The sequence below is a fragment of the Pseudorca crassidens genome, chromosome X, assembly GCF_039906515.1.
Source record: "Pseudorca crassidens isolate mPseCra1 chromosome X, mPseCra1.hap1, whole genome shotgun sequence".
NCBI classification, from domain to species: domain Eukaryota; kingdom Metazoa; phylum Chordata; class Mammalia; order Artiodactyla; family Delphinidae; genus Pseudorca; species Pseudorca crassidens.
In genome coordinates, this window is record NC_090317.1 from 85,414,643 (window position 1) to 85,440,773 (window position 26,131).

General features: G+C 45.0%; 1 protein-coding gene across 1 annotated transcript; it reads right to left on the reverse strand.

The window, feature by feature from the left end:
• Window positions 1-19,896: 19,896 nt before the first annotated feature.
• On the reverse strand, window positions 19,897-21,664 carry MAGEH1 (MAGE family member H1). The gene has a single exon (XM_067722528.1). It carries the CDS (start codon window positions 21,080-21,082, stop codon window positions 20,423-20,425), a length of 660 nt encoding a protein of 219 aa, XP_067578629.1. The 5' UTR covers window positions 21,083-21,664; the 3' UTR covers window positions 19,897-20,422.
• Window positions 21,665-26,131: the final 4,467 nt, after the last annotated feature.

Sequence of the window (26,131 nt, forward strand, 5' to 3'; positions counted from 1 at the left end):
TACTTTTTTTACTTACAGTTTTATTGGGATATAATTGACATAAAGCACTGTATAAGTTTAAGGTTTACAGCATAATGATTTGACTTACATACATCATGAAATGATTATCACAATAAGTTTAGTGAACATCTATCATCTCATATAGGTACAAATTTAAAGAAATAGAAAAGAATTTTTTTCTTGTGATGAGAACTCTTAGGATTTACTCCCTTAACAGTTTTCACATATAACCTACAGTGTTAATTATATTTATCGTGTTGTACATTATGTCATTAGTACTTATTTATCTTATAAATGGAAGTTTGTACATTTTGACTGACTTCATCCAATTCCCCCTTCACTCTCTCACCTCTGATAACCACAATTCTGTTCTCTTTTTATATGAGTTTTCTTGTGAAATATAATTGACCTACAGCACTATGTTAGTTCCTGTTACACGAAATAGTGATTTGATATTTCTATACATTTCAAATTGATCACCATGATAAGTCTAGTTATGATATGTCACTATGCAAAGATATTACATAGTTATTGACTATCTTCCCACACTGTACATTTCATACCCGTGATTCATTTATTTCCAACTGGAAGTTTGTAGTTCTTAATATCTCTTACCTATTCCTTCCTCCCCCTACCCCCATTCCCTCTGGCAAGCACCTGTTTCTTTTCTGTATCTATGACTCTTGTTTATGGTTTTGTTATGTTTGTTCGTTTTGTTATTTTTAGATTCCAAATATAAGTGAAATTATACAGCATCTGTCTTTCTCTGCTTGACTTATTTCACTTAGCGTAAATACACTTTAGGCCCATTCATGTTGTTACAAGTGGCAATATTTTATTTATTTTTATGGCTGAGTAATATTCCATTATACACACACACACACACACACACACATAATTTTCTTTATCCATTCAGCTATTGATGAGCACTTAGGTTGCTTCTATATTTTGGTTATTTTAAATAATGCTGTAATGAACATTGGGGTGCACATATATTTTCTAATTAGTGTTTTTCTTTCTTCAGATAAATACCCAGGAGTGGCATTGCTGGATCATATGGTAGTTCTATTTTTAATTTTTGAGGAATTTCTATACCATTTTCCATGGCAGCTACACCAATTTACATTTCCACCATAGCGCATGAGGGTTCCCTTTTCCCCACATCCTTGCCAACACTCATTATTTGTTGTCTTTTTGATAATAGCCATACTGACAGGTGAGGTGATATTTGATTGTGGTTTTGATTTGAATTTCCCTGATGATTTGTGATGTTCAGTATATCTTAGTAAACCTGTTGGCCATCTGTATGTCTTCCTTGGAAAAATGTCTATTCATCTCCTCTGCCCATTTTTCAATCAGGTTGTTTGTTTTTTTTGTGTAGAGTTGTATGAATTCTTTGTGTATTTTGGATATTAACACCTTATCAGATATATCATTTGCAAATATCTTCTCCCATTCAGTAGGTGGTCTTTTCAAATAGTTTGTCATTAGCATAAAAGAATGCAACTGATTTCGCTATATTGATTTTGTATCCTACCAATTTACTGAAATTGTTGAATAGTTCCAACAGTTTTTAAATTAACTCCTTGTTTTTATATATATATAAGATCATATCATCAGCAAATAATGATAATTTTCCTTCTTCCTTTCCAGTTTAGATGCCTTTATACTTTTGTCTTGCCTAATTGCTCTTGCTAATAATTTTGGCACTATATTGAATAGGAGTGGTGAGAGTGGGCATCCTTGTCTTATTTCTGATCTTAGTTGTAAAGCTTTCAATTTTCCTCCATTGAGTATCATGTTAGCTGTGGGTTTGTCATATATGGTCTTTATTATGTTGAGATATGTTCCTTCTATCCCAATCTGTTAAAGGTTTTATCATGAAAGGATGTTGTGAATTATTTTGTAAATTACAAATTATTATTTGTAAATTATTTTGAATATCATCTTTGCATGTATGTGGTCTCAGGTTTCTTTCCCTCGCAGGCCCTCCTTTAGAGGTGGAAGAGGTTCTGAAAATAAGGATAGATTCTCTTTCAGTTCTCAGTTTCTTCTCTGATTCTTCATTAGGGTTTATCCAATTGCAGCTCTATTTTTAACCACCTCGAGTGCCCCCAGAAACAGGGGTTGACCCACTGTGTATGAGCTGGATGGTAAAAAAGGGCAAGTGGCTCCAGTGGTAGGTAGTGACCATAGACCATCTTTTTTTCCTCTCCTCCTGCCAGCCCCCACCTCACACTTTGCCAGCAATTGAGAGACTTGAGGCTCCTTCCTTCCATTTTTTCAAATTGCAGAGCCATTTCCAGCACTGTTTGTTGAAGATTGGCTTATATCTGCCAGAATCTACAATTGGCATGACGTCCATGAATATGTGACTGATATTTCACAGACACTTTTCATATTTCACTTGCTATTGTTCTCATGAATTTGACTTTTTTTTCTGTTCCTCATCTCTTGCCCCCACATTTTTACCCCCAGTAATCCAAGCATTTCATTTTTTTATTTTTAACTTTTTATTATGGAAAAGTTCAAACACATAAAAGCAGAAAGAATAGAAAGAATACCCCATGTACCCATCAAGTTCAGAATCATCAATTTCAACAAGCATTAACTTTCTTCAATTCTTGTTTCATCTATGCCCCATCATACTTAAACTTTTTTTTTCTGGAGTACTGTGAAATAAAGTGTAGCCATCCACTCATTTCATTCAGAAATTCACTTTAATAGGTAAGGACCAGTTTTAACATAACCACAGCACAGTATCATACCCAAGAAAATGACCAAGATTGACTTAACATCATCTACTACCCGATAGCTTTTCCATTCCCCCAGTTGTCTCATAAATGTACTTATACAGTTTGTTTGAGCAAATTAGGATCTGAAAAGTTCCACACATTATAGGTGGTTGATATGTCACTTAGCATCTTTTAATATACTACATTTCCCCTCATTTTTTCCGTGCCATTTATTTGCTGAAGAAAATATAATCTGCTCACTTTTTGCCAGGACTGGAAAAACAGAGGGGCCCTGGTTTAGAAGCCTGGCTAGGACACAATGGCAGTCATGGTTTTCCTGATCCTCAGGGCAGAGGGTTGGGTCTGGGAAGACGCTGGGTCATTCCTTCCTTCTTTTTTCTATTTAAAAAATTTGCTTTCGTGTGCTTCATGTGTACAACTTTTATAATGAAAAATAAAAACGTAAATAGAAACAAAGACCCTTAATCAGATCATGCGCCTTGGTTTTTATTGTCATTGTGGAATGGCTACATATTCCACATTCCATTCATAGGAATTAGGGCTCATCTCTCCACATCACTTTTTGACCCACCTACAACACTCCAGTCCAGGGAACTGTCTCAAACAGGTACATTCCCTCCTTAGCTTTAGTGTGAACTGTGGTGAATCTTGGCAGGAGTCCTTGGAAAGGTTGCTCTCCTCTACCCAAGAGGAAAGATTCTTAAACACGTCCCCTCATATTCCCAGGAAACAAAGGTGCCTTGGACCCACTCCATTCAGATGTTACTAGGTTCTCCAGGGAAGAGCAGTAGAAATTGGAGACTCGTGTGTCAACTACCACCTTCACCTCTGGGGCTCCCTGCCATCTCCTCTTGTTTTCTATTCAAGAAAGGAGCAGTCCCACCTTGACACTGTTCATCTAACTAGGATCACTAGTGGTGACAGAGGCCGAGGGTAGTCTTCGTGATGGTCTCACCATCTGTTGCTTTCCGTATTGGGTACTTTCCAGAAGCAAAGTTGTATATGGGGATACTATTTGAAATAATAAACATAAGTACTTGTCATTATTTTTGCAATAAATATTTTACCTTCCAACAGTCACAATGGCCCTGGGATGGGGAAAAGTGTGTATGTCCCCTTGAGATGAAGGATGGCATGATATGAGTGTTAGGTCACTGACTCTTGAATAGAAGAAATAAAAGAAAGTGTTTCCTTCTCAGAAGTGTGGGAAGGGGAGAGAGGGAGAGAGAGAGAGAGAGAGAGAGAGAAAGAGAGAGACAGGAGAAAATCAGTTAGATGTGTGTGTCCTGATATCATCTTCTGAAAAATTCTGTAAGTAGTGGTATTAGATGGATGGGAAAGCTGGGTATAGAGGTGGCATGTGCAACAACACTGGGGCCATTATGACAGTTGGCAGACGAAAGATTTTTTGCAGCTTGTGAAGACACATCACTCAGAGTGGATAGGGAGAGAACAGACCTATGTCTGTACTCCTGAACCTTCCTCAGTTCCCATTTGCTTTAGAAGAGATCAAGAATATCTCACCAGCAATATGGAAGTGTGCAGAAGGCAGTTGCATGTTTGTTGCTGAGCACACCAGAGTCGCTCTAATGGGGATGAAGGGATATTGGGGCACGTTGGTCTACAAAGTGGGGTGTGCACACACACATGAGGTGGGTAAGAAGAGCTATTGAGGTGTCAAAAGGAAACATTAGAAATTCTAAGCATATAAAAATGAAAAAAAAATTTAATTAAAAAATCACATCTTTTCCCATTTCTAATTTTATTGCATGTTTTATGATGATTATTGCATACTAATAAAGTGTCAACAGTATGTAATTTGTAAATTAATATACATATATTGGAGATATGTGCTCAAAATCTTTTATTACTGGTGCATGTATTAGATTCTCAGGCTACTGTAACAAATGACCACAAACTGGGTGGTGAGAACATCAGGAATGTATTTTCTCACATTTCTGGAGGCTAGACATCTGAAGCAAGGTATTGGCAGGGCCGAGCTCCCTCTGAGGCCTCCAGGGCAGGATCCCTCCTTGCCTCTTTCTAGCCTCTGGTGGTTGCAGCAATCCTTGGTGTTCCTTGGCTTGTAGACATTTCACTCCAATCTCTGCCTTCCTCTTCGCATGGTATATTCCTCCATGTGAGTCTGTGTCTCCATGTGTTCTCTATTTTTTATGAAGACAACAGTCATACTGGATTTAGGGTCCACCCTAATCCAGTATGGCCTTGCCTTAACTAATTACATGTGCAAAGACCTTATTTCCAAATAGAGTCACATTCTGAGGTTTCAGGTAGACATAAATCTTTGGGGGCACACTATTCATCCGAGTGCAGTGTGAAATGAAAAATGATTAGAGACAATTGTTGTGGTAAATATTACACTGGGCACCCTCATTGGAGTCAGCTTTGAGTTGCAACCAAATCTCAGGGGGACCCATAAGTCTAGCAAGAGAACAGCCCAATAAGGAAACAGTATTCACACTGCATAGGCACATAAGCAGAATCCAAAAACAGCACTCAGACTGTGGGCACCTCTGTACTGCCACCATGATATAGCTTAAGCGGAATCCTTTCCACCAATCCTCAGACATAATTTTATAGAGGAGAAGGAGAAATAAGTAGAACTTAGTCTTGACTCAATAAGTGCCTGAAATGAAGCGGCCAAATTGGAAGAGCCTGAAGAATCTTTAATCATGAAATGTAAGTGGTCATCCCCTGTCCGCCATTAGTACCCATTAGAGTGTGTACTGGAAAAGCAGGATTAGTTGTGGAAAACAAAGAAGGCATTTTGTCTTTGCACAACAGAGCCTACTGTACTAAATTTTGAGATTCTGTTAACAGATAGTCTGTGAAAATGGGCCTCTCTCTCAATTTATGGTGTTTATATCCCTCTAGTGGTTTCAGACTTCACCTAAAAACTGGCATCTCCCATATTATATGCATTTTGAACTAGCTTGCAGATAATGGAGGGCAGTGCTATTTAATATTTAAGAGCAAAGTACATAGCTTGGACTTGGAGAGACTTGGTTTAAAATCCTTGTTCTGCCATTTAATAGGGACCTTGCATGTCCCTGCACAAGCTACCTAACCTCTCTGAATCCCAGTTATCTGATCTGGAAAATGGGGGATTATAAACCCTATCACATAGGGTTGTCGTGAGGGTGAAATTATATAATACAAATATAAATACATGCCCAGAACATAATAGGTTCTTAATGTAAGCTATGGCTATGGATTACATTCCTTTCTCATTCAGGAATCTGCCCCAGGATCAGGGGGTGAATCCTGTACCACCTTCAGGGCATCCCAGCAACTTTCCTGGCTGTGCTACTGCACAATTTACCCTTAGCGTAATGTTTTGTCACACGTGCCCCCTAAGCTTTAGTGGTCTTCTTATTTTAAAATAATACCGTATCCTTTATTTAAAGATGAGTGAGGCAATATCCTGCTACCGGCTGATTTCCTTGTGGCAGCACCTCACTAACTTGAAAGTGTGTATCATCACTGTCACTGACATCTTTTTCACTAGATGCTCAAAAAGATCCATTCACTCACATATCTAATATTTTTGACTGTTTAATATGCACGAGGTACCGTTCTAGGAACCTGGGATACAGCAGTGAACTAAGCAAACAAACAAACAAAATCTTGATCCTATAGAGCTAGCATCCTAGTAAAATAATGATGAGAGGATTGACCCATGGATGGACCCTCTGGCCATAGACTCTGCTGTGATTTCCAGAGAAATCAGACAGGACAGACAAGCTTTTTTCCCCTCCTTAGTGGGAATGTGACCAGGTTCATAGTACACTTTCTTATCTATTCTTATATTTAGCAATGATAAGAATCATAATATCTGCTTAGTCCCCCTTGCACTTTACAGAGCAGTTGTACACACTGAACCTCATTTACTGCACCTCATCTTGTTGAGTAGGTATTACCTTGGTTACATCCACTTTACAGTTGATGCAGTTGATGATGTTGAGACTCAGAGAAGTGAAAGGCTTTGTCCACTGTCACACAGCCCAGTGAAAGTGAGGAAGCCAGTCCTTCTGATTCCAAATCCCATTCTTGTAAGTAGTACAAACTGCCCCAACCCATAAGGATTGAGAAAGTGGATGATCATAAACCGGAGTGTGCAGGGCAAAGTGTGTGTGTGTGTTTTCACCAAAAGAGAATGTTTATCAAGAGATGAAAGACAACTGCCTTAGTGCAATTAGTGATGTTTCTGCAGCCCTGTGGGCTTCTACCCGCAGCCAAGCAAGTAGTACCAAACCGACGGCCTGCCGGTTGACTCGCATGTCCTCCCTTCCCAAGCACCACAGTGTCTGACCCACCTGAGTCTTACTCTCACTGTACAGAGATCTCAGTGGCAGCAAGGTGCCCACTCTTGATCACGTGGGACAGGAAAAGATAGCCATTTCCTACCCATATACTTACTAAGAGATGAGCACCCTCTATAGTCTTCCGGAGCTGGAGTGGGATTAGGGGTAGATATGGAGAAGGAGCTCAGCTGGCACAGCCAGTCCAGGCTTGACTTCTCTGCCTTAGGAGGGAGACACGACAGGCCAGAAGCTGGGTTTACTACCACCATTGGGGTCCAAAAGCCGCTAACATGACTTCTGGCTAGTGATTCCTCCTTCCAATAAAGCAGTACACAGTGGGGTGCAGTGAAAGCGGATAGCTACCTGGGGTGGTAAAAATGATGCATCCCACCACTTCCCCCATTGCTTTTCCATCCCCACTTCGGTGCCAACTGCACTTATGGAACTGTGTTCAGCCTACATGTGGAAACACGGATGCCGATATGGATAGACTGTGGGCTACGTTGAGGAAAACTCTAGCATAGAGGTCTAACTGGGTCCCTGCTGTAGGTACAGCTTCTTCCACTCTCCTGGCATGTCCAGTTCTGACAATTTTCTTAAAACTGATAATTCAGAGGCATTTTTTTCAAAATCTACTTCCTGGTTTTATTCCCATACAATCTCTTCACTGATCCACATACTTCTTGCCAGAACTAGAGAGCCACACGGGTCCTGATTAGAAACGTGGCTGAAGAATATTGGGCTGATGGTTTTCCTGGTGCTTGGGACTTAGGGTCTAGCCTAGACGGCCTCACTCCCAGTTGCTGGAGTTCTGAACCCTACCCTATGGGAGTCTTCCGAGAGAGGGCAGAGGGCTTTGGGGGCATCAGCTACACGGTGAGGGGAAGGAGGAACCATTTCTCCTCCACAGGCAGTATGAGCTAGATGACCAGGGCCCTGTGTTGAGGCCCTCTGCTGCTGACAATCTTCAGAAGTTTTCACTCGATGGGTTTCTTAGTTATAGGTCCCAAGCCTCATATCAAAGGTCAGCATGCCATGGACTGAGGTTTTCTCGGGGACTCAGTCTGATTTTATGGAGCTGGAGGGAGGAAGGGGCTGCCGGGAGACCTCTTGGGGGTTCTGAGGAAATCTTCACTGTATTGGCGGCTCCGGGTCACAGGGTAGGATTCTCCGGCCTTCCCTCGTCACACTTCTTTTTCCTTCCAGATAACTGTCTGCTACTTTGCACGATGATCTCCCATTCCTTGTCCTGACATGTAAGCTGCTTGTACTCATTCAGCACTCCCTGCACACGTGCACTCTATCTTCTTTCAGGGGGTGGGATTCTTGAGACTAGTGTTTGGAGAGAACAGCAGATATATCTGTTTTCTTTTCACAGTTACATTCCTAGAGGGTCATGCCAGAGGGGAGGGAGGCCTCACAGCAGGGAGAGGAAGAAAGCAGCAAACAATGAACAGAAGGAGCTGAGAAACAAGCTGCCATGTCTCTGGCCTTTGGAGCTATCCAGGCTGGATACCAGGAACCGGGTTCTTCTGTGACCCAGGGCTCCAGAGAGGCTGTAAGTGCCACCTCCTCACAGTAATGGCTGCTCAGGACCTGGAACCGTGTTGCCCACCCTCAACTTTCCCACCTTAACATTTTTGTGGATGATGATGATGATGATGGTGATGATGATGTGTGTGTGTGCGTGTGTGTGTGTGTGAAAGAGAAAGAGAGAGAGAGAGAGAGAAAGCCTGTCAGATCACTAGCTTCACATCTATGTACTCTAGGCCTGGGGAGACTGAAGAACCAGAGGCTTAGAAATGCATCGTTAACCTTCCTTCTTTCTCAAAATTTGGGTAGTTTTGGTAGACATAACTTGCTTCTCCTTCTCATGTGTGTGTGTTTGTGTGTATGCGTGCGCCCACATGTGTGTGTGTGTTTGTCTTAGTGAGTATATCTTTTTTGTAATGTGGGTTATTTGCTAGGTATCTGTGCATGTGTACATTTCTGGGTGCCGCATCCCCCGCAAAGATTTTCTCTCTCTTTTTGTGGATATATGTATGCGGGGTGGTGGTGGTGGGGACGTGTGACTACAAGGTGCTTACGTATTTTTAGATATACTTGTGGGTGTCGCAGTGTATGTGGTGTGTTTCTGGGCTGTACATATGGTGAGTGGGCCAAGTGTACCAGTGTGTACACCTGGGTGTGTGTTTGCCTGCCTGGGAATGTAAGCCTGTAAACACACTCTCAGAAGTGAAGATTGGGCTGACGTCCCATCTGGGAGAGTCTTGACATGTGTGAGGTGGCTGGCTGTGGGTATGAGGGGATGCATGTACACTTTTGGGGAGCAGTTGATGTCCTTATCTATGACTTGAGAGGCAAGGAGGAGTTGTCACCTGCTGGGGAGAAGAGACACTTACTTGATCACTATTGGGGCCCAGAACATGCCTGTCAGAACTTGGTCAATGAGCAGAGAATGAGAGCTGGGCCTGCTGAAACAGGAAGAGATAACAGAGAGGTCAGGAGGGCCAGATGAGCATGTAAAAATAGGAGTAGTCAGACAGGCTTCCAGTACTGGGAACACAGAGCAACCGTGTCAGGAGCAGATTTGAGGGTACTAGAACAGTCCATGGTATGCCGGCTTCTGTAGAGCTGCCTTGGGGACTGGGGTAAGAGGGGCAGCCCATATGAAAGACTAGACATGGGCTGTGGACAATAGGAAGATATGCTGAAGCCAAGGTGCAGAGGAACATGGTGGGAGGGTGAGCCCTAACAGAGAGCAGAAAAGGAAACAGTTTCTGAGGAAAAGGAGACCCCCTGATAGGCTCTGCTGTGCTGCCACCTTCCACTTACCTCAACCCGAGGGTCAAACTTTCATGGACTAGCCCAAGCCAAGCCCTGGGGTCTGTGCCACTGAGAGGTCCTCCAGCCTATGGTGATATGTGCATCGACTTTGATGATCAGCCTTGAGACAAAGAGTAGTTCTATCTATCTGACGTTTGTAGGGTCTTATTTTGCTTGTTGTTTCATCTTTCCTTTTGCCCCTTAGTACCATCCTTTGAGGCAAATAATAATTTTGTCCCATATGAACTGAGGAGCAAGGTGATTCTTCCACAACAAGGGTGAGGAGACCAGAGTTCAGGAATAGCCAGAGTCTCTGAACTGCCCCAGGTGCACACAGTGAGGGGCAGCTGTGATAAATGTTCTCTCCCCAACTAGGTAGTTCCTCTTCAGCAATGCATTAATATGTGTATGCATGAGAATACAAGTGTGTGTGTGTGTGTGTGTGTGTGTGTGTGTGCTGTAAACTGCCCAGATGAGGGTTTTAGAGCTTCCAGCTGCCTGGTGCATTGTCTTGGAGATTGGGGACCTGTTTGCAGATAACCTTGATTAGAGGGAAGGAAGTGAGGGGGACTATTATCCTGAGAGGGGCAGTGTGGGTTTGGCAGAACTGGTTCAGAGTCCACGTTCAAGTACGGGGTTGGGGATCAGGCCATGCCACGCACCTCTGCACAGAATGTAGCTTGGCCCTGGCACTTGGATCCTGGCAACTGTGTGAACTGCTGAGGACAATATCAACATCACAAGGATCATCATCTTACTTGGAGGCTGCACTGAAGTTCTCTCAGTGGACTTCAAGATTGCTCATTGGAGACTATAGTGAATAGATAGGTCTTGATAGCATTTTGTGTCACCCTTTCGAGACTCCCAGACACAACTGTGGGAATCTTTGCCAAGGCAGCTGATGAGGTCACCAGTGATAATAGACGGGGATCTGAGTCACAGTACTTGTTTGTATGGATAACGGAAAACTGGTGTCAATGTTTGTGCGTGTGTGTGTGTGTGTGTGTGTGTGTGTGTGTGTGTGTGTAGCATTAAGAATGAATACCTATATATAGTTGTTATTATAATTTTTATCATATTCACTATCATCATTATCACCTTCCTGACTATGCACTGAAAGTATACACACAAATGTTAGCACAGGTAAACTCTGGATGCTGGGATTAAGGCTAAATATTTCCCGAGGTCTTTACACTTTCAGGGCTTGCAGAAATGTGTGCAACAAGCATGAAGCTTTCCCACAGTCATAAAATACAAAAAGCTACAAAGTAAGTTTGATCTTTCCTTAACTGTTAAGGCCCAGGGGAAGTCTTGACCACTGTGATTCTTCATTTTGAACTCCTGTACTGTTTTTTGTGCACACAATGCTCTTGACACTTCCATGAGCAATTGAATCATTTGGTATTTTTCTCTTCCTTTTACTTGCAATTTCTTGTTATTTAATTTCCCTCATGATAAGAACAGTATTTTGTAATAATTCCCTTGCAATAGAAACCACTGGTTGAATGTCTCTGATGGGCCAGGCACTGTGCCAGAGTAGGAAGCATGAAACTGCAGTCCGTGGACACTTGCTGCTTCACCAAAGTGTGTTACTGATCTGCGGTAAGTACATAATTTGACAGTTCATGTTTAGAAAGTTCTATAGCATATGGCGAGAGTCTCTATGATGTTTAAAACAATTGGGGCTTGTGTTTTGTGTGTCTTTGCCATTTTCCTTCTTTCTATTAATTCATTTTCCTTGCGTTATACGAATGTATTGATCCGAGAGTGACTGACTTGGGAAAAGACAAATACTCGTCCTTCACCACAGATAGTTTGAGAAGCAGCAGTCTGGGGACTTTGTGAAGATCAGCTGATTTATTTTCCACAACATGTCTATAAAGCAGGATGCATTATGACTGTTATGGAGGTGTATGCGGAGGCTGACACAAGTTAGATGACTTCGACTAGGTCCCCAAGCCATCGTGGTAGACACCTTGGGGTTGGGACCAGTATGTTCCCACTCGGCTTGCATAGTTTACCTCAACTGCTGCTGCTCCATTGGTGCCCAGCACTTATCTTATCAGAAGTACTGATTACACAATCCTGGCGGCTGCTCTCCACCTCACAGCATCTTATGGGCAATGCTGCCTCAGGACCAGCTCGATGTCGGCCTTTAGTACAGTCGCTGCAGCAGGACTGGGAGCATCTTGGAGGAGCTAGCCTCTGCAAAGAGGGACATAGTTTCAAGCATGTAAACTAGAGTGCTGTTTGAAGGGAAAACAGAGTAAAATGATACTAAATGTCCATTTGTCCTTGATTGCCGTTTCTGGGTGAGGGCTACTGGAGAGGGTAGGAAGTGGGTGTGTGCCTTAGAGGAGTGCATCTATAAAATAGGTCTCCCTCCACATCTGTGTCCCCTATGGCCCCAGTGCCCTGTCTTCTTCCTCTGTTCCTTTATTCTCATGGAGTCTGAACTCATTCTCACTGGCTCAGATCAGCCATAAGATCATTCTTTTCCTGGGATAGGCCTGGACCCTGTGACCTGAGACCCAATCCTGTGAAAGCTTTATCTAGCCTCAGCCTTACCCTGCAGATGGGGCCCCACCTCAGGGAGAAGCTCATTCCTTGGGGTCATATCGGATGGGATCTTTTGCCAGACAGGTTTTGTAGGGAGTGGAAAGACGCCAGAATGAAGCCGACTGGAGGAAGCCCCTTAGAGAGCAAAGAGACCATGAGCCCACACATGCGTGTGTGCGTGTGCTTGTCCAAGAGTCTAAAGTATAGTGTCCCAAATGGCACAGTGGCTTTTTAGTTTGATCAGAGTTGTTAATGTACCCAGGGAGTTACTGTCCTGGCTTGGTCAGACAACAGCCTTCAGGTAGTAAGGATATTCTAAGAGTCAAGGAGAGGGCAGTTCTGTGGTTCTGCGATGTCTGTTCCACTTGGAGCTGGACCAGCCTTCAGAATAGGGGTCTGTTTTAAGCAAGTCAAGATCACAGGGGTTCTGCCACTCAGCCTCAGACTCAGAACAGAGCTCCATCGCTGAAGTAGCAGCGTCATACAGGAAACAGGCTGATGCTCTGACATACAGACTGTGGCTATTGTGTGGTCATTTGAAGCAGCGGTGGTTCAGTGGGAAGGCTTGTTACCAGTGTAGGGGGCAGCAAGAGTAATTCCACACTGAGACTTGCCAGCAGGTCTGAGCCTATGGTTATCAGACTGTCTTGAGAATCAGACTGTTTGGGCTCAAAAATTTACTCCTCCAATTGTTTGCTAAGTGCCCTTGGCCAGTCCACCTGACCAACGTGTGTAGCACATCTCTAACTTGTAAAATAGGGATCACGATATAACCTCCATCACTGAGTTGTTTGGAGTATTAAAAGTTACTAAGGTGCTCTGAAGTGCACCTGGCACATAATAGATGCTCAACACACAGGGAGGTTCAACAAATAAGGCAGGTGCCTGACCTCAGCTAGAAGAGTTCAGGGCAGCCAGAAAGCCTCGCTGACCTCCACCGCATCCAGTAACGATATGATTTGCAACTCCTTGTGCATGCTCTAGCCCTCCTCTTTATGCAAGGGCTACATAACCTCCTGTATTCTCAAAGTTACTGCTCCAACAAATCTCTCTGCCTTCCCTGTGCTGTTGATTTCACTCCTCTCCGCTGTGTACTTCCCCATCAGCACAATGCTATTTCTGCCATCTGAAGTAAATCTTCTCATGACTCCCTCTTCCTCCCCCTGATGCTGCCCAATTTCTTTGCTCCCCTTTGCAGCAAAACTCCTTTTAAGACTTGTCTGTACTCACGGACTCCCCCACCTTCCATTCTCTTAAGCCTGTCCAAAGCAGGCTTTATCATCCACTTCTCCAATGAAGCTGCCCTCATCAAGGTCACCAGGGACCTCTGAATTGCTAATTCCAGTGCTCAGTTCTCACTCCTCTTATTTCACCTGGCATCAGCACTAGCGTAGTTGACCACTGGCTCTCCCTTGATACACTTTGCTTCACATGGCTCCCAAGACACTACACCCTCGGTCTATCGCGCTGCTGGCTACTTCTCACTCAGTCTCCTCAACTGGTGCCTCCTCACCTCCTCTTCTCCTTGATCCCTTTATGCTGCAGGTCTCTGTCCATGACCTTCTTCTCTTCTCTACGTACACACACTCCTTAGCCAATCTCAAATAGTCTCATGGCCTTCTAATGCCATCTCTACATCTTAGGCACAACCTTTCAGACACATTCCTGACTTCTGTGCAACTGAATTCTGAACAACTGCCTACTCAACTCATATGAGTGTCAAAGAGACATCTTAATTCAATATGTCCGGAACTGAATACTTGATACCCTCCCTCACCTATAAAACCTGTTGCAACAAGAGTATTCCCCTTATCCGTTGGCAGCTATCCCACTCTACTAGTCGCTTGGGCAAAAAAATCTGGAGTCAGGCTTGACTCCTCTCTGACACTCCATATCTAAACCATCAGGAATTCTGTTAGGTCAACCACAAAGTGTATCCAGAAACTGAGCAGTTTGCATCATATCTGCTGTTACCAGGATGATCCAAACCACCATCACCATCTCTAGCCTGACTTACAGCAATAGCTTCCTACCTGGTCTTCCTGCTCCCACTCTTGTTTGTTTTCTCTGTATTCTCAACATAGTAAGTAATCAAAGTGATCCTTTCAGAAGGTAATTCAGATTGTGCTACTCCTCTGCTCAATCCCTTACTGCCTCCCTCCTCCCACCCCCCTCACATTAACTGCAAACAAGAGCCTAGTTCCTTACAATGACCTACTAGGCCTTACATAATGTGGGATTCTGTTCATCTCTCTGACCTTATCTCCAGTTCTTGTCCTTTTTGCTCACTCCACGCCAGCTGCACTGGCCTCTCCATCCTTCTCCAGATGTGCTAGAGGCTCCCAGGCCTTTGAGCCTTTGCACTGACTGGTCCTTCTGCCTGAACAATGCTTTCTTGATATATCAGCAAGGCGAACCCCCTCACCTTCTTCATTTCTTTGGTCAACTGTCACCTCCCCAGTGAGGACCACCCTGCCCACCCATTAGTATTGAATTTAGTACTCCCTTTCTTTCTTGGCATTTCCCATCTGCCTTACCCTGTTCTGGTCAGCTTACCACTGCCCCTTCCCCCACCAACCAGAGCACTTATCACCTTCTAGGTCCAGTATAATTTGTTATTTAAAAGGTTTACCTTCTACCTTCTGTTTTTGTACAAGAGAACTCGTGATTTGTTCATATATGTTTCCCAGGTGACTGGCACAAGTAGACCTTTGTAAATACGTGTAGAGTGAGTGAATGGATGAATTATTAGATAATCACAGCATCCAAAATAACGTAGGCCCAGCTATTTTTGAGACTTCACAGGCCGAAAATGAATCAAGGGGTCCTTGATCAGAGTTACAGGAGAGATTTCAGGCACTTCTCATGTGTTGCCCATTTTGAGAGAACATTTGCAAGGGTGTCGTTTGTCACAGGAACTGAGGCAGAAGTTGACCAGTCAAGAAGTGGGCCTGGGCTTCCCTGGTGGCGCAGTGGTTGAGAGTCCGCCTGCCAATGCAGGGGATACGGGTTCGTGCCCTGGTCCGGGAAGATCCCACATGCCGCGGAGCGGCTGGGCCCGTGAGCCATGGCCGCTGAGCCTGTGCTTCCGGAGCCTGTGCTCCGCAACGGGAGAGGCCACAACAGTGAGAGGCCCGCGTACCGCAAAGAAGTGGGTCTGATTTTCAGCAGCTGTTGGTGGGCTCTCCCTTCCCCTCCAAGTCACCCTGTGTGAGCTTTATGCCTGTTAGGTGATGGGTACAAGACAAGAGTCCACTTTTCCTCCCAAAACCTGTTCTCCAGGCTCTGGATTGCTCCGGAGTTATTCTTCTTATATAGCTTTGGCTGAGCTGAGACTCTCCTTTGTGCAAGGGTCCTCACACAGATTTTCAAAGAAATTCCATTAGCTCTTTGAGGTATAACTGTTTCATGACTCGCAAGCCCTGGAGGAGCCTTTAAACCAGTCTCAGTACATCGTCATACCAATCACCTTTCTCCACCGCCACCACGAATTCAAAATCATTTCCTTCAGAAAGTTGGAATTCTATGCTTCTGCCAAAGGAAGGAGACAGAGGGATCCTGACTGCTTCCCATCTCACGGGGGTGAATGTGAGCCCAGGCAGAATCCACATCTGCCTTTCACCATGACCGTGGTCTGCTGTGCACCTGGCCGATGAGGCCAGTGCCACAACACTGGGCCCAAGGAGGACACCCTTCAGCCTTTTTGCATGGGCAGATACCCACTGCTTGCTGCCTGTGTCCTACCCCAAGAACTCTATTCTGCTCAAGTTAAGAAGTCCTCCTGGGCCATTTTGCCTTCCGGGTTGGAAACATCATCAATGAGCAATGTTGCAGGCCCAGAAAGGTTGCTGTTTGGTTGGTCCACTGTGCAACAGCCAGGACCTAGGATTTGAAGATCGATGGAGTGCTCAGGGTGGTGAACTTTATGAGCAACGTGTTGTGATGGGGAAGACACTCTTGTTTTGGAAGAAAATTGTCATTCTACAGATAGCAATGCCTCAAGGATGCCTGGCAATTGGGGCTGCAACAAATGAGAATAAACGGATGCCCACAGCTGCTTAATGGCTTCTTAATCCTACTTTCCCACACCTCCTCATCCCCTCCAGCATGCTCCTTCTCACTTTTACCCTGGGTTGTGGTCAAGTTTGAAGACAAAAGACTTCCCCAAGGCTGGGTGGAGCCCCAGGTGTCCTGGTGATGATGCAGTCTGCCTGTCGTTTTCATGTAACAGTATGGGCTTTAGACTTGGCCCACCCTGGGTCATTTCCAGAGCAGTTACTGACCAACCAGGTAACCCCAGCAACTTGCTTCTGGTACCTGACCCTGAGTTTCTTCCTCTGTAAACTTGCCCTAGTGGCTCCTACCTTGCCAGACCGTTGTGAAAGTTAGAGACATGTATGAAAACAGCAGTCAAAGTGCCTGGCACAATTTAGGCACTCAGGAAATGGCAGCTGCCCCTCTTGCTATGCATTGAGGACGTTTGGGCTCTCTACCCCTGAGTTCCCTAAACAGCTGGAGTTTTCTAGAACCCAGAAACACAATCCACTTCAGTGGCATCTTGGCAACTAAAAGTGCAGCTTTTCCACTCACTTTGTGGAGACTCTGCTGGGGTGGGGCCAGCTTAGGTTGCTGATTTACAAAGCAAGAGGCTCTCAGCTTGTGTCCTATCTGGATACTGCTCAAAGCTGAAAGAATTCATGTAACTGAAACAATGAGTAGTATCTTTTGCCCACCACCTTCTAGAAGCCCCTTTCCCTGCCTGTCCCTCAGCCCTGTCATTCATTTCACAGCCACCGGAAATCCCGCCCTTGTTCAGTGGTCCCCTAAGCAAATGAAGATTAACTCTTTGCAGTACCAAGGTAGTGCGTTGGGGTGGGGAGGGGTGGGAGACACACTGAACTTCCAGGCCAAGGGGGGAATGAGCCTGGGCCATTGGTTGCTCCCTTGCTGGGCTGGGGAAAGTCACCCAGTCCTTGGCACATCCCTGGGGAACCTCCTGCCTGAAGCCTTCAGGATTCCAGCAGTCATCTCTTTTACAGTGCAGCTTGTGGTATACTCCCACTCTTCTCTCCCTTTATCCTGGGCACTGCTGATTCCCTGACTGACTTCAGCTTCTTGGCCCATACTTGCAAATAGCCATTTTAGACAACTGGATGATTATTCCCCACCAGAGCCAAAGAAAACCTGGATTCAGACAGGGTTTGGAAGGACATTATTTCTTTCCCTGAGCTAGCTGGCACTTCCTGCAAAACGAGGGGGAGGGGATGGTGGTGGTGGTGGTGGTGGTGGTGGTGGTGGTGGTGGTGGTAATCTTACTGACCTGACAGAAATAATGTGTGGCAAGCCCCCAGTACAGAGATGCTCAACAAATCTTTGCTCTGCAGGTTCTCCCACTTACTAGTTAACTAACCTGGAGGTGACTGACTTCTATAAGCCCCTTCCTGTAAAAGGGGGAGGGGTTAAAGTCAGCCTTGTTCCCAAAAGGATTTGAGGCTGCAGTTGGGGTTACTGAGAACTGTCCCACTGACTTCACATGTTTCTTTTGAAGATAGAGACCTTGTGAGTACACTGGCAGGCAGAGAAGGACAGCAGGGTGACCTACAGGGAAACACTCTGGATTTGCTGGGAATGGACATGGGGTCTTGTCTAGGATCTGTCACTTGCCATCCCGGTGGCTCTAGACCAGAAAGTCACTCAGTAATCTGAACCTCAGATTCATACCTTGTCTACCTCTGGAGCGGGTATCGACAAATATGGCTCCTCCAGGGCCAGAAATATGCCTTCTGATCTTCCATAGCCTCAGTGTCTGTCACACTGCCTGAATCATAGAGGCTCCCACTATTTTCTTGTTTGCTGAATGAATTTGGAGCCCCTGAGGGGTCATGCTTCCCACTTTTGTTTGAAGCCTCCTTTGCCTGCAGGGTGATGTCTATGGGTCCCTGGGCCTTTGCCAGAAAGTCATTTGCTAGCTTACCCTGGCCCCAGTGACTTTGCCTGGCACACAGGTGGAAGCAGGGTAAGACTGCCTGGGGACAAAGAAAGAAGGAGCCCTGGCCACTCTTTTGTGTGTGACAGCTGAGACCCAGGAGGCTAGATGAGGCACCTTCCCTTGGTGATCCCTATTAGGGGACTTTTAGTTCTTACAGTGTTTAGCTCTCGAGATAAGTGTGGTTGGCTTTGGGGGTGGCCAACCTTCTAATGCGTATTCTCTGCCTGTAGCCGATTTGAATATGAGGGATGACTCCCACCTCTCCAGATGTGCCACAGGGCAAGGTAGAGGATTCAGAAGCCCCTGGTGATAGAATGGATGGGAAGAGCATTGAGCTCCTTGGTACAATGAGGAAAGAAAGTGTAAAAGTTCCTGGAGGTGGGAAGAAACCTGATACCACAAGACTTCATACACCATGGGCCACCATGCCAGGTAGCCCTCTGGACTTAAATACACTGGCTGAAGGAGAGTGTCAAAGTGCTAATTCTGCCCTACCTGCCCCCCACCCCCTACCCCGATACATAACACACTTTAAAGCAATTTGTGCACCCTAACAAGACAGTTCTTGAGAGAGGTGCCAGTTTACCTTTCAGAGATACCACAGGTCAACTCCTCTCTCTGGTTCATCCAGGAGGCTCTGCTTTTATGGAACCTTTTTCTTTTCATTATTCCGGGATTATCGTTATTATTAACCACTTTTGTTCTCATTAAAAATAGTTGTAACTCCCGCCCTTTGAGACTCTAGCTCCTGTTCCCCTCTTCCCCACCTCATTTCTTTTTCTCCACTTTCCGCTTGACATGACCCTAATACTTCAGTAAAAAAATTGTTTCTTCCCTAATGTCCATGCTGCCTTTAGTGCCTCAAGTTACTCCCTTCCCCATCTCCAATGTTACTTTCAGACCTCAGGTTGTCACTAACCAAGAATTTTCTGACAGTCCCGTCTTTTTAATTTCTGTAGTACCCTACAATGTCCTTTTGCCTGCAACCACCCCTCTCCCCGTCCTCCTCTCAAGCTAATTTAAGTGCATTTTCTATTTCCACAGCACCCTGTGATGTTCCCTTCCCTTTGCCAATGCCCCATCCTCCAAACTGGGTCACGTTTCCAAAAAATACCTAATACACACTATTTTCATAGTATGCTCTGATGCCCCTTTCAAATCCCCTCAACCTTATTTAAGCATCTCTTGGATTTTCATAGCACCCTATGATGCCCTCTTTCCTGTCCCACCCTCCAAGACAGGTCACATAAGCTTTTCTACATTTTCATGACACCCCATGCTCACTCCCTATTACAGCATTTACCACACTGCCAGTTTACATATTTGTCTCTCTCACATAATCTAGAACATTCTTTAGAGCTGAGCACTGTGTCTGAGGAGTATCCCCAGAACCTAGATTGGTGCCATACACATAAGTGGTGGTCAGTAAATGGACAAGGTGTCCTTGTCATTAAGCTTTTATTTTTTTCTATATTCTGCAGTAACTAAGCAAAATCAAGGTAGTTGTCAATTTTCTTTACACAACAGCAGACACAAAGGTTTTCAGAATGGCAAGACATAAAAGAATTCTCCCATCCTTCTCTCACATTTTACTGGTTATTTCAAACTTTTAAGAACAGCCTATTTTAGTGATATAAAATATGTATCAGACCACAGAATTTGATGCAAAGACTTCATTTTATAACGTTAGCAAAACTGTTATACTAAATATCAATGACGGAAAAAATATATCTTCTTCAATGGTATTTTAAAACATACTATGACCTTAATCAACACTGTACTAAAATGAATAAAATTTACAATATTCAAAGTAAACGTTCTGTTTCTCAAACAATTAGCACTGATCACAAATAGCAAATACAGTGCCCCACTCCCCATTACATTCAACTAAGGACCCAGATGATCTATTCCTTGGGGTACCTTTGAAGCTCTTTCCAATCCCCCTCAAGGGTGTGCTGCATATTTCCCTAAGGGGCAGAATAACCCCTAGCACCTGAATTGAGGATAGCTTCAACTTCTGCATCATCATCAGAATCCCAATCGTAATTACATGGCCAGTCCTTGGAGCATCGGTTACGCACCCTTGCCACAAAATGCATGACTTTCAGCTTGCTTGATTCCACGTGTGCTCGAGGTCCCCAGAAGAACTCGTACTCCACAGGACTGCTACGGGGCACCGGCTTATAAATCAGGTACCCTCTGCGCACAAACTCTTCTGTAACGACCTTCTTTGGATCTCCAAAGATGCTGTGCTGCCGGCCAGGCTGCATCCCCAACTTTCCCAGCACTTTCCAGACCAGGGCCTCCTTGGCGCTGTTGCCCATGATGAAGATGAGGGCTAATATAGACATCAGGAGACTTTTCTTGGTGCCTTGAAAATTGCTCCTGGCTACCGAGGGCTTCTGCGCTAGAGCAGTGCTCGAGGCTTCCTCGGGAGTGGTGTGTGCCTCCTCTGGAGTGCTTGGGTCTTCCTCTGGGCCGCTCAGGTCGTCCTCGGGGGTGCTCGGGACCAAAGAGGCGGCCATCGGGGTCTCGGAGGTTTCTGAGGCCTGTATCTTACGATTGTTGCGGTTCTCTTCTGCGGCCCTTGCGTTACGGCGACGCCGACTCTTTCGTCCCCGTGGCATATCTTCTGCTAGGGGCACGGAGCCTATAGCAATCCTAGGGAAAGATAACTGTAACCTCTGCAGAAAAAAGCTATCTCCACTTTAAAAAGTGGCCGCCGCTGAAGCCACCAACGTCAATAGAGTCTTTGTAACAAGCGAGACGTTTTCAGCTACAAAGCTAACACCCACGCAAGCCGACTTGCACTAGCAGCCGCCCCCAGCGCTCGCCTCAGCAGCAAAGCACAAGAATGCAGGGCTGAATTGACTCCGCCTCACCTGCCACGCAATCCCCAGACTCCAAAAGGAAGTGGGCGGGTCCTACAGGCACACTTCCGCTGTCAGATAGAAGAACGGACAGGCCTAAGCAGGGGTGGGACTAGGGGAGAAATGACGGCTTGGGATTGGCAAGGACAGAAGTAAGTAAAGAAGAAATAAAGACGGGGTTCCTGGGCTTCGCTGGTGGCGCAGGGGTTGCGAGTTCGCTTGTCGATGCGGGGGACACGGGTTCATGTCCCGGTCCGCGAAGATCCCACGTCCCACGGAACGGCTGGGCCCGTGAGCCATGGCCGCTGAGTCTGCGCGTCCGGAGCCTGTGCTCCACAACAGAATAAGTCCACAGCGGTGAGAGGCCCGCGTACCACACACACACACACAAAAGTCTAAATATAGGGTTCCTGCATTTTTCAGTCTAGTACCAGATTGGCTGGCGGGTCTTGGGAAAGAGTGTGTCTCTGCTCTATTCCCAGACTGGGGGTGTGTTTGAGACCATGGGGGAGGGACAGGAGTGTATCCTTGGAAGGAATCAGCTGCTCCCAGCTCTCCTTTCCTGTCTTGGCTTACACAGCATATTCATTCACTCGCCTGTTTTCAGAAGGTGGCTCTGTGTATACTGATTAATTCCTGGGCCCGCATAGGACCTAGATAAGATGGCTGTGGCCGAAGTGCTGGGTGATGAGAGGAGATGGGACTGCAAAACCGAACAGTGTGCAAGAGGTGCAGAGCCTTTAAAATGTTATATATTCACTACATTATTAAGCAGGGCACTGACTGGATCAGACTTGCATTTGTACAGCCTCACAGAGGAGCAGACTATTGTCTGGCAGGTCATTTAGGAAGCAATTAGAATAAGAAGCAAGAGGGAATGAAAGTGAGCCTTAAGGTGGTTGCCATGGGGATGGAGAGGCAGAAAGACATTTTAAGGGTGATCACTGACAGGCTTTAGAGACTGATTGGATGGAAGTGGTGAATAGGGAGTGGGTGGTAGAGTGCAGGTTGGCTCCAAAGTTTCTTGGCTCCAGTATACCTGAATACCGGATTTATTTTGCTTCTTTCTTTCATTCTGTAATCCGAATATAATTCATAACATACTCTGAACTTTATCCACTCCAGGTCTTGGCTCACTGTTTCCTCTGTGTGAAATGCCTTTCCTCTAATCTCCAATTACCTAAATTCCAACTCTTTGCTCAGAGGCCTCTTCCTCCCAGCAGCTCTTCTTGGTCGGCACAAAAGGGTAACGAGCCCATTTTTGCTCCCCATTTTTTGCTCTCTATAGCAAGCACTCCATATCTTTCTTACGTCATTCCAAAGATACTATTTTGCACAAGTCACCTCACCTCTCTGAACCTCCATTTCCTCATCTATAGAGTGGAGTTAATTAAAGTACTAGTGGTCTCATAGGGTGGTGAGAATTAAATGAGACAATAAATAAAAAGCATGCATCACACAGAAAGCACAGCCTCTGTCTCTCTAGGTGTTTCAAGCAATGTGTGAGAGCGGCATTTAATAAATAAATGCACATTGAAGGAATACATGAAATGGAAGATTTTGCGCATGTTTTTATCTGAACTTTTTTAAAAGCAAGTGAATGCTTTATACCTGCTTGGCTGGAAGAGGTGAAATGTTTCTTTGACAGGATTTCAGATTGTAATCCCAAAGAGGGAAGGGGTCCTGTCTCTTCCCTTGATGTCTCCTAGCCCTTGATAGAGTTGGTGGAATAGGATATGTCTACACCTGGTGAATAAGTTCTGGGGTGGGAAAGTGTGTCCTGTTTAGAAAGCAGAATTGCCAGCTGAATCACCCAACAAGGCCCAGTCCTCTGTACATGTGTAGAAAGTGAATACCTGGTTCTGAGGAACTCAATACAAGCATTGAACTCATGGGAACATGAGTTCTGGCCCAGCCCCTGTCATTTACAAGCTCTTGACCTTGATGAGTTTAACCTAACATCTGTGTCCTGTGATTTATCCTCTAAACAAGCAGAAAAGGCTAATCCCTCTTGCCCTGTATGCCAGGTTTCTTGTGAGACTCTGCAAATCCAATAGCACATACCGGCAACCCTGAGTTAGAGCAGGTTCCTCTGAGTTCAGTTGTTTCTTGTTTGTATGTTTTGTGTTTGCTGTTTGGGAATCTGTGTGACTAGAGGATTGCAAAATCACCCATATTGTTTCCAAAAACTTCTCCTTTCTGATGGGACTTTATGGGAATGCAATCCAGCAAACTAATTTTCTTCCCAGGGGTTACTTTCTAAACTCAAGTTTTCTTTATACCCAGAGCCTACCAAGACCTCCTGTTGGCGAAGCCTCACCATAAACGAACTTGGGGTAGTGTATGCTTGTTGCTGCATTACCTTCTGTCCACCAACCAGCTGACTGAAGAGGGGGTGCCATTTCCCTGTCACTCCATTCATCTTAGTGAACCTTTGCTCCAACCCACAATAAGGACGAGGCAGCTCTGCATAGAACCCGGGAAGATCAGAGCCTATCCTTAAGCAGTGTACAACCTAGGGCTGTGGCTCTCAACAGATTTCCTCAAAGGAGTAATCAGGAACAGGCTTTAGGTTGTGAGCTACTCTCAGTGTTCCCAAAAGCTTAACAGAAATCACATTTATGTAAGACAGGCCACAGAGGTTATTAGTCAAGAAACACAGTGTTTTTAATAGCAAGAATATTGCCAGGCATGATAGTAACAGGAGGAAATCATAAAACCATGCCTTGGGACATTGTGGACCACAGGTCTGTCTAGAGTAAGTAGAACATGACAAAGGAAGGGCAGCTGACTTGTGAGGGCCTGAGAAGTACAAAGAGAGGAGGGAAATTAACATTGCTGTGGTAGGCTATGTGCCTAAACTACCTCCAAACTGGAATCTTTACAACACCCTTCAATCACCAGTGAAGCTAGAGAGAGATTAACTCTCTTGCCCAAGATCATAGTACTGCTGTTGAATGTCAGTATTGGGGCTCACATCTTCAGATTTCTAACCTCCACCTTCTGCCATCACACACCTCACAGCTGCTCCAACTGAGTGCACATTTGGTGGTGCCAGGAGGCTTAACACGGAAGGGAGTGTTCTTGCTCCCTTGGGATAGGAGCAGAAGGGAAAGAGATGAGAAAAGGGACAGATGTGTAGAAGGGCAAGACAAGGATCCTTACTCACCTTACTAGGTTTTCCATACTTGGCTCTGCCCCTTCCAAGCTGTGTCAAGTCCAGCATGTTATTTAACCTTTCTAAGCCTCAGTTTCTCCATCTGCGAATAAGCATACCATAGTGGTGTTGCGAAGATTAAAGGGAAATATCTCATGCAAGATGAGGTAGGTTGAAAATGTCCCCCAGTTCCCAAAGATGTCCATGCTCCTATCCCCAGAATCTGTGAATAGGCTACCTTATATGGCAAAGGGGAATTTTGCAGGTGTGATTAAGTTCAGGATCTTTAGAGGAGGATTATCCTGGACTATCTGGGTGGGCCCAAGGTAAACAGAGAGTCCCTATAGAAGGGGGACAGTAGAGTTAGATTCAGTGAAAGATGTAAGGATGGAAGCAGAGATCAAAGAGGAGAGAAGATGCTACATTGCTGGCCTTGTAGATGGAGGAAGAGGGTATGAGCCCAGGAAAGTAGGGCACCTCTAGAAGCTGAAGAAGACAAGGAAATGGATTCTCCCCTTGAGCCTCCAGGAGGAACACAGACCCGCAGGCACATTTTAGACTTCTGACCCCCAGAACTGTAAAAGATTAAATTTGATTGCCTTAAGCCACTAAATTCGTGGTAATTTGTTACATCAGCAGAAGGAAACTAATATACAAGTCATATGTGTGCCTCACTCATGGGGAGTGCCTAATGAATAAGAACTGTGACTACCCGTTAAGGTGAATTTATATTATTGTCATATTTTCAGTGAAAGTACTGGGAGGAACTGGGGAGGGATACGAGACTGGGCTGGATACCTTGGCAGCAATTCTTGTGGGTGTTGATGCACCTTGTTCTTCTCTGGGGCTGTCTACTAACCCCCCTATCCCAGGCACTGTCCTGGTTATATGACCAAGTTTCCTTAGGCATTGCTCTTACCTGAGCAGACATTGCCAAAGCCACCACCTGGTCGTAAGTGCTGCAGGTGGGATAGAGAGGGAAATGAAAGGGTCAATCCACACTACTCCCACCGCTGTAACTAATCATCTTTCAGTTGTCTGTAGGCCCTGTTCTGATTCCAGCAAGCACCTCCCAAGGGCACAGAGCACCCTTGGGCCAGTCTCTCCATTTGCAACAACGCTTGCACAGACTGTGGGCCACCACTACTTGAACAAGTGAGTCTGACCCTATCTGATGTCCCTCATTCAGGGGCTGGGCTCCTCACTGTTTATGGTCTGTGGAAGAATCATTTCTCTGAAACATTTCACACTGCAGGCATGGACTTATTTTACAGTTTTCAAGAATTAGGATCTTGCAAGGAGGTCTATAGCATGTGCACTCCTACAGTCATGAAACAAAAGCCATGTGATTACTTTTCAGGATCGTTTGCTGGGTTTGAGAATAGAATATTTTTACTGCAAATTAATCACAAACATAGGGAAAAGAATAAAATTAATATTACAAACACCTGCATAACCAGTGCCCTGCTGTGTCAAATTTAAAAATTAGGCCCTACCTTGGCCTTACCTTTACATTACAGATATGGTAAAGCCCTCTATTTACCTCTTCCCAGACCCACACCACTCTCTCCTTCTTCAGTGGCATCTGCTATCATGAATTCAGTAACTATTATACCCAGGACAAGTTGTACATATTTGCTACCTATTTC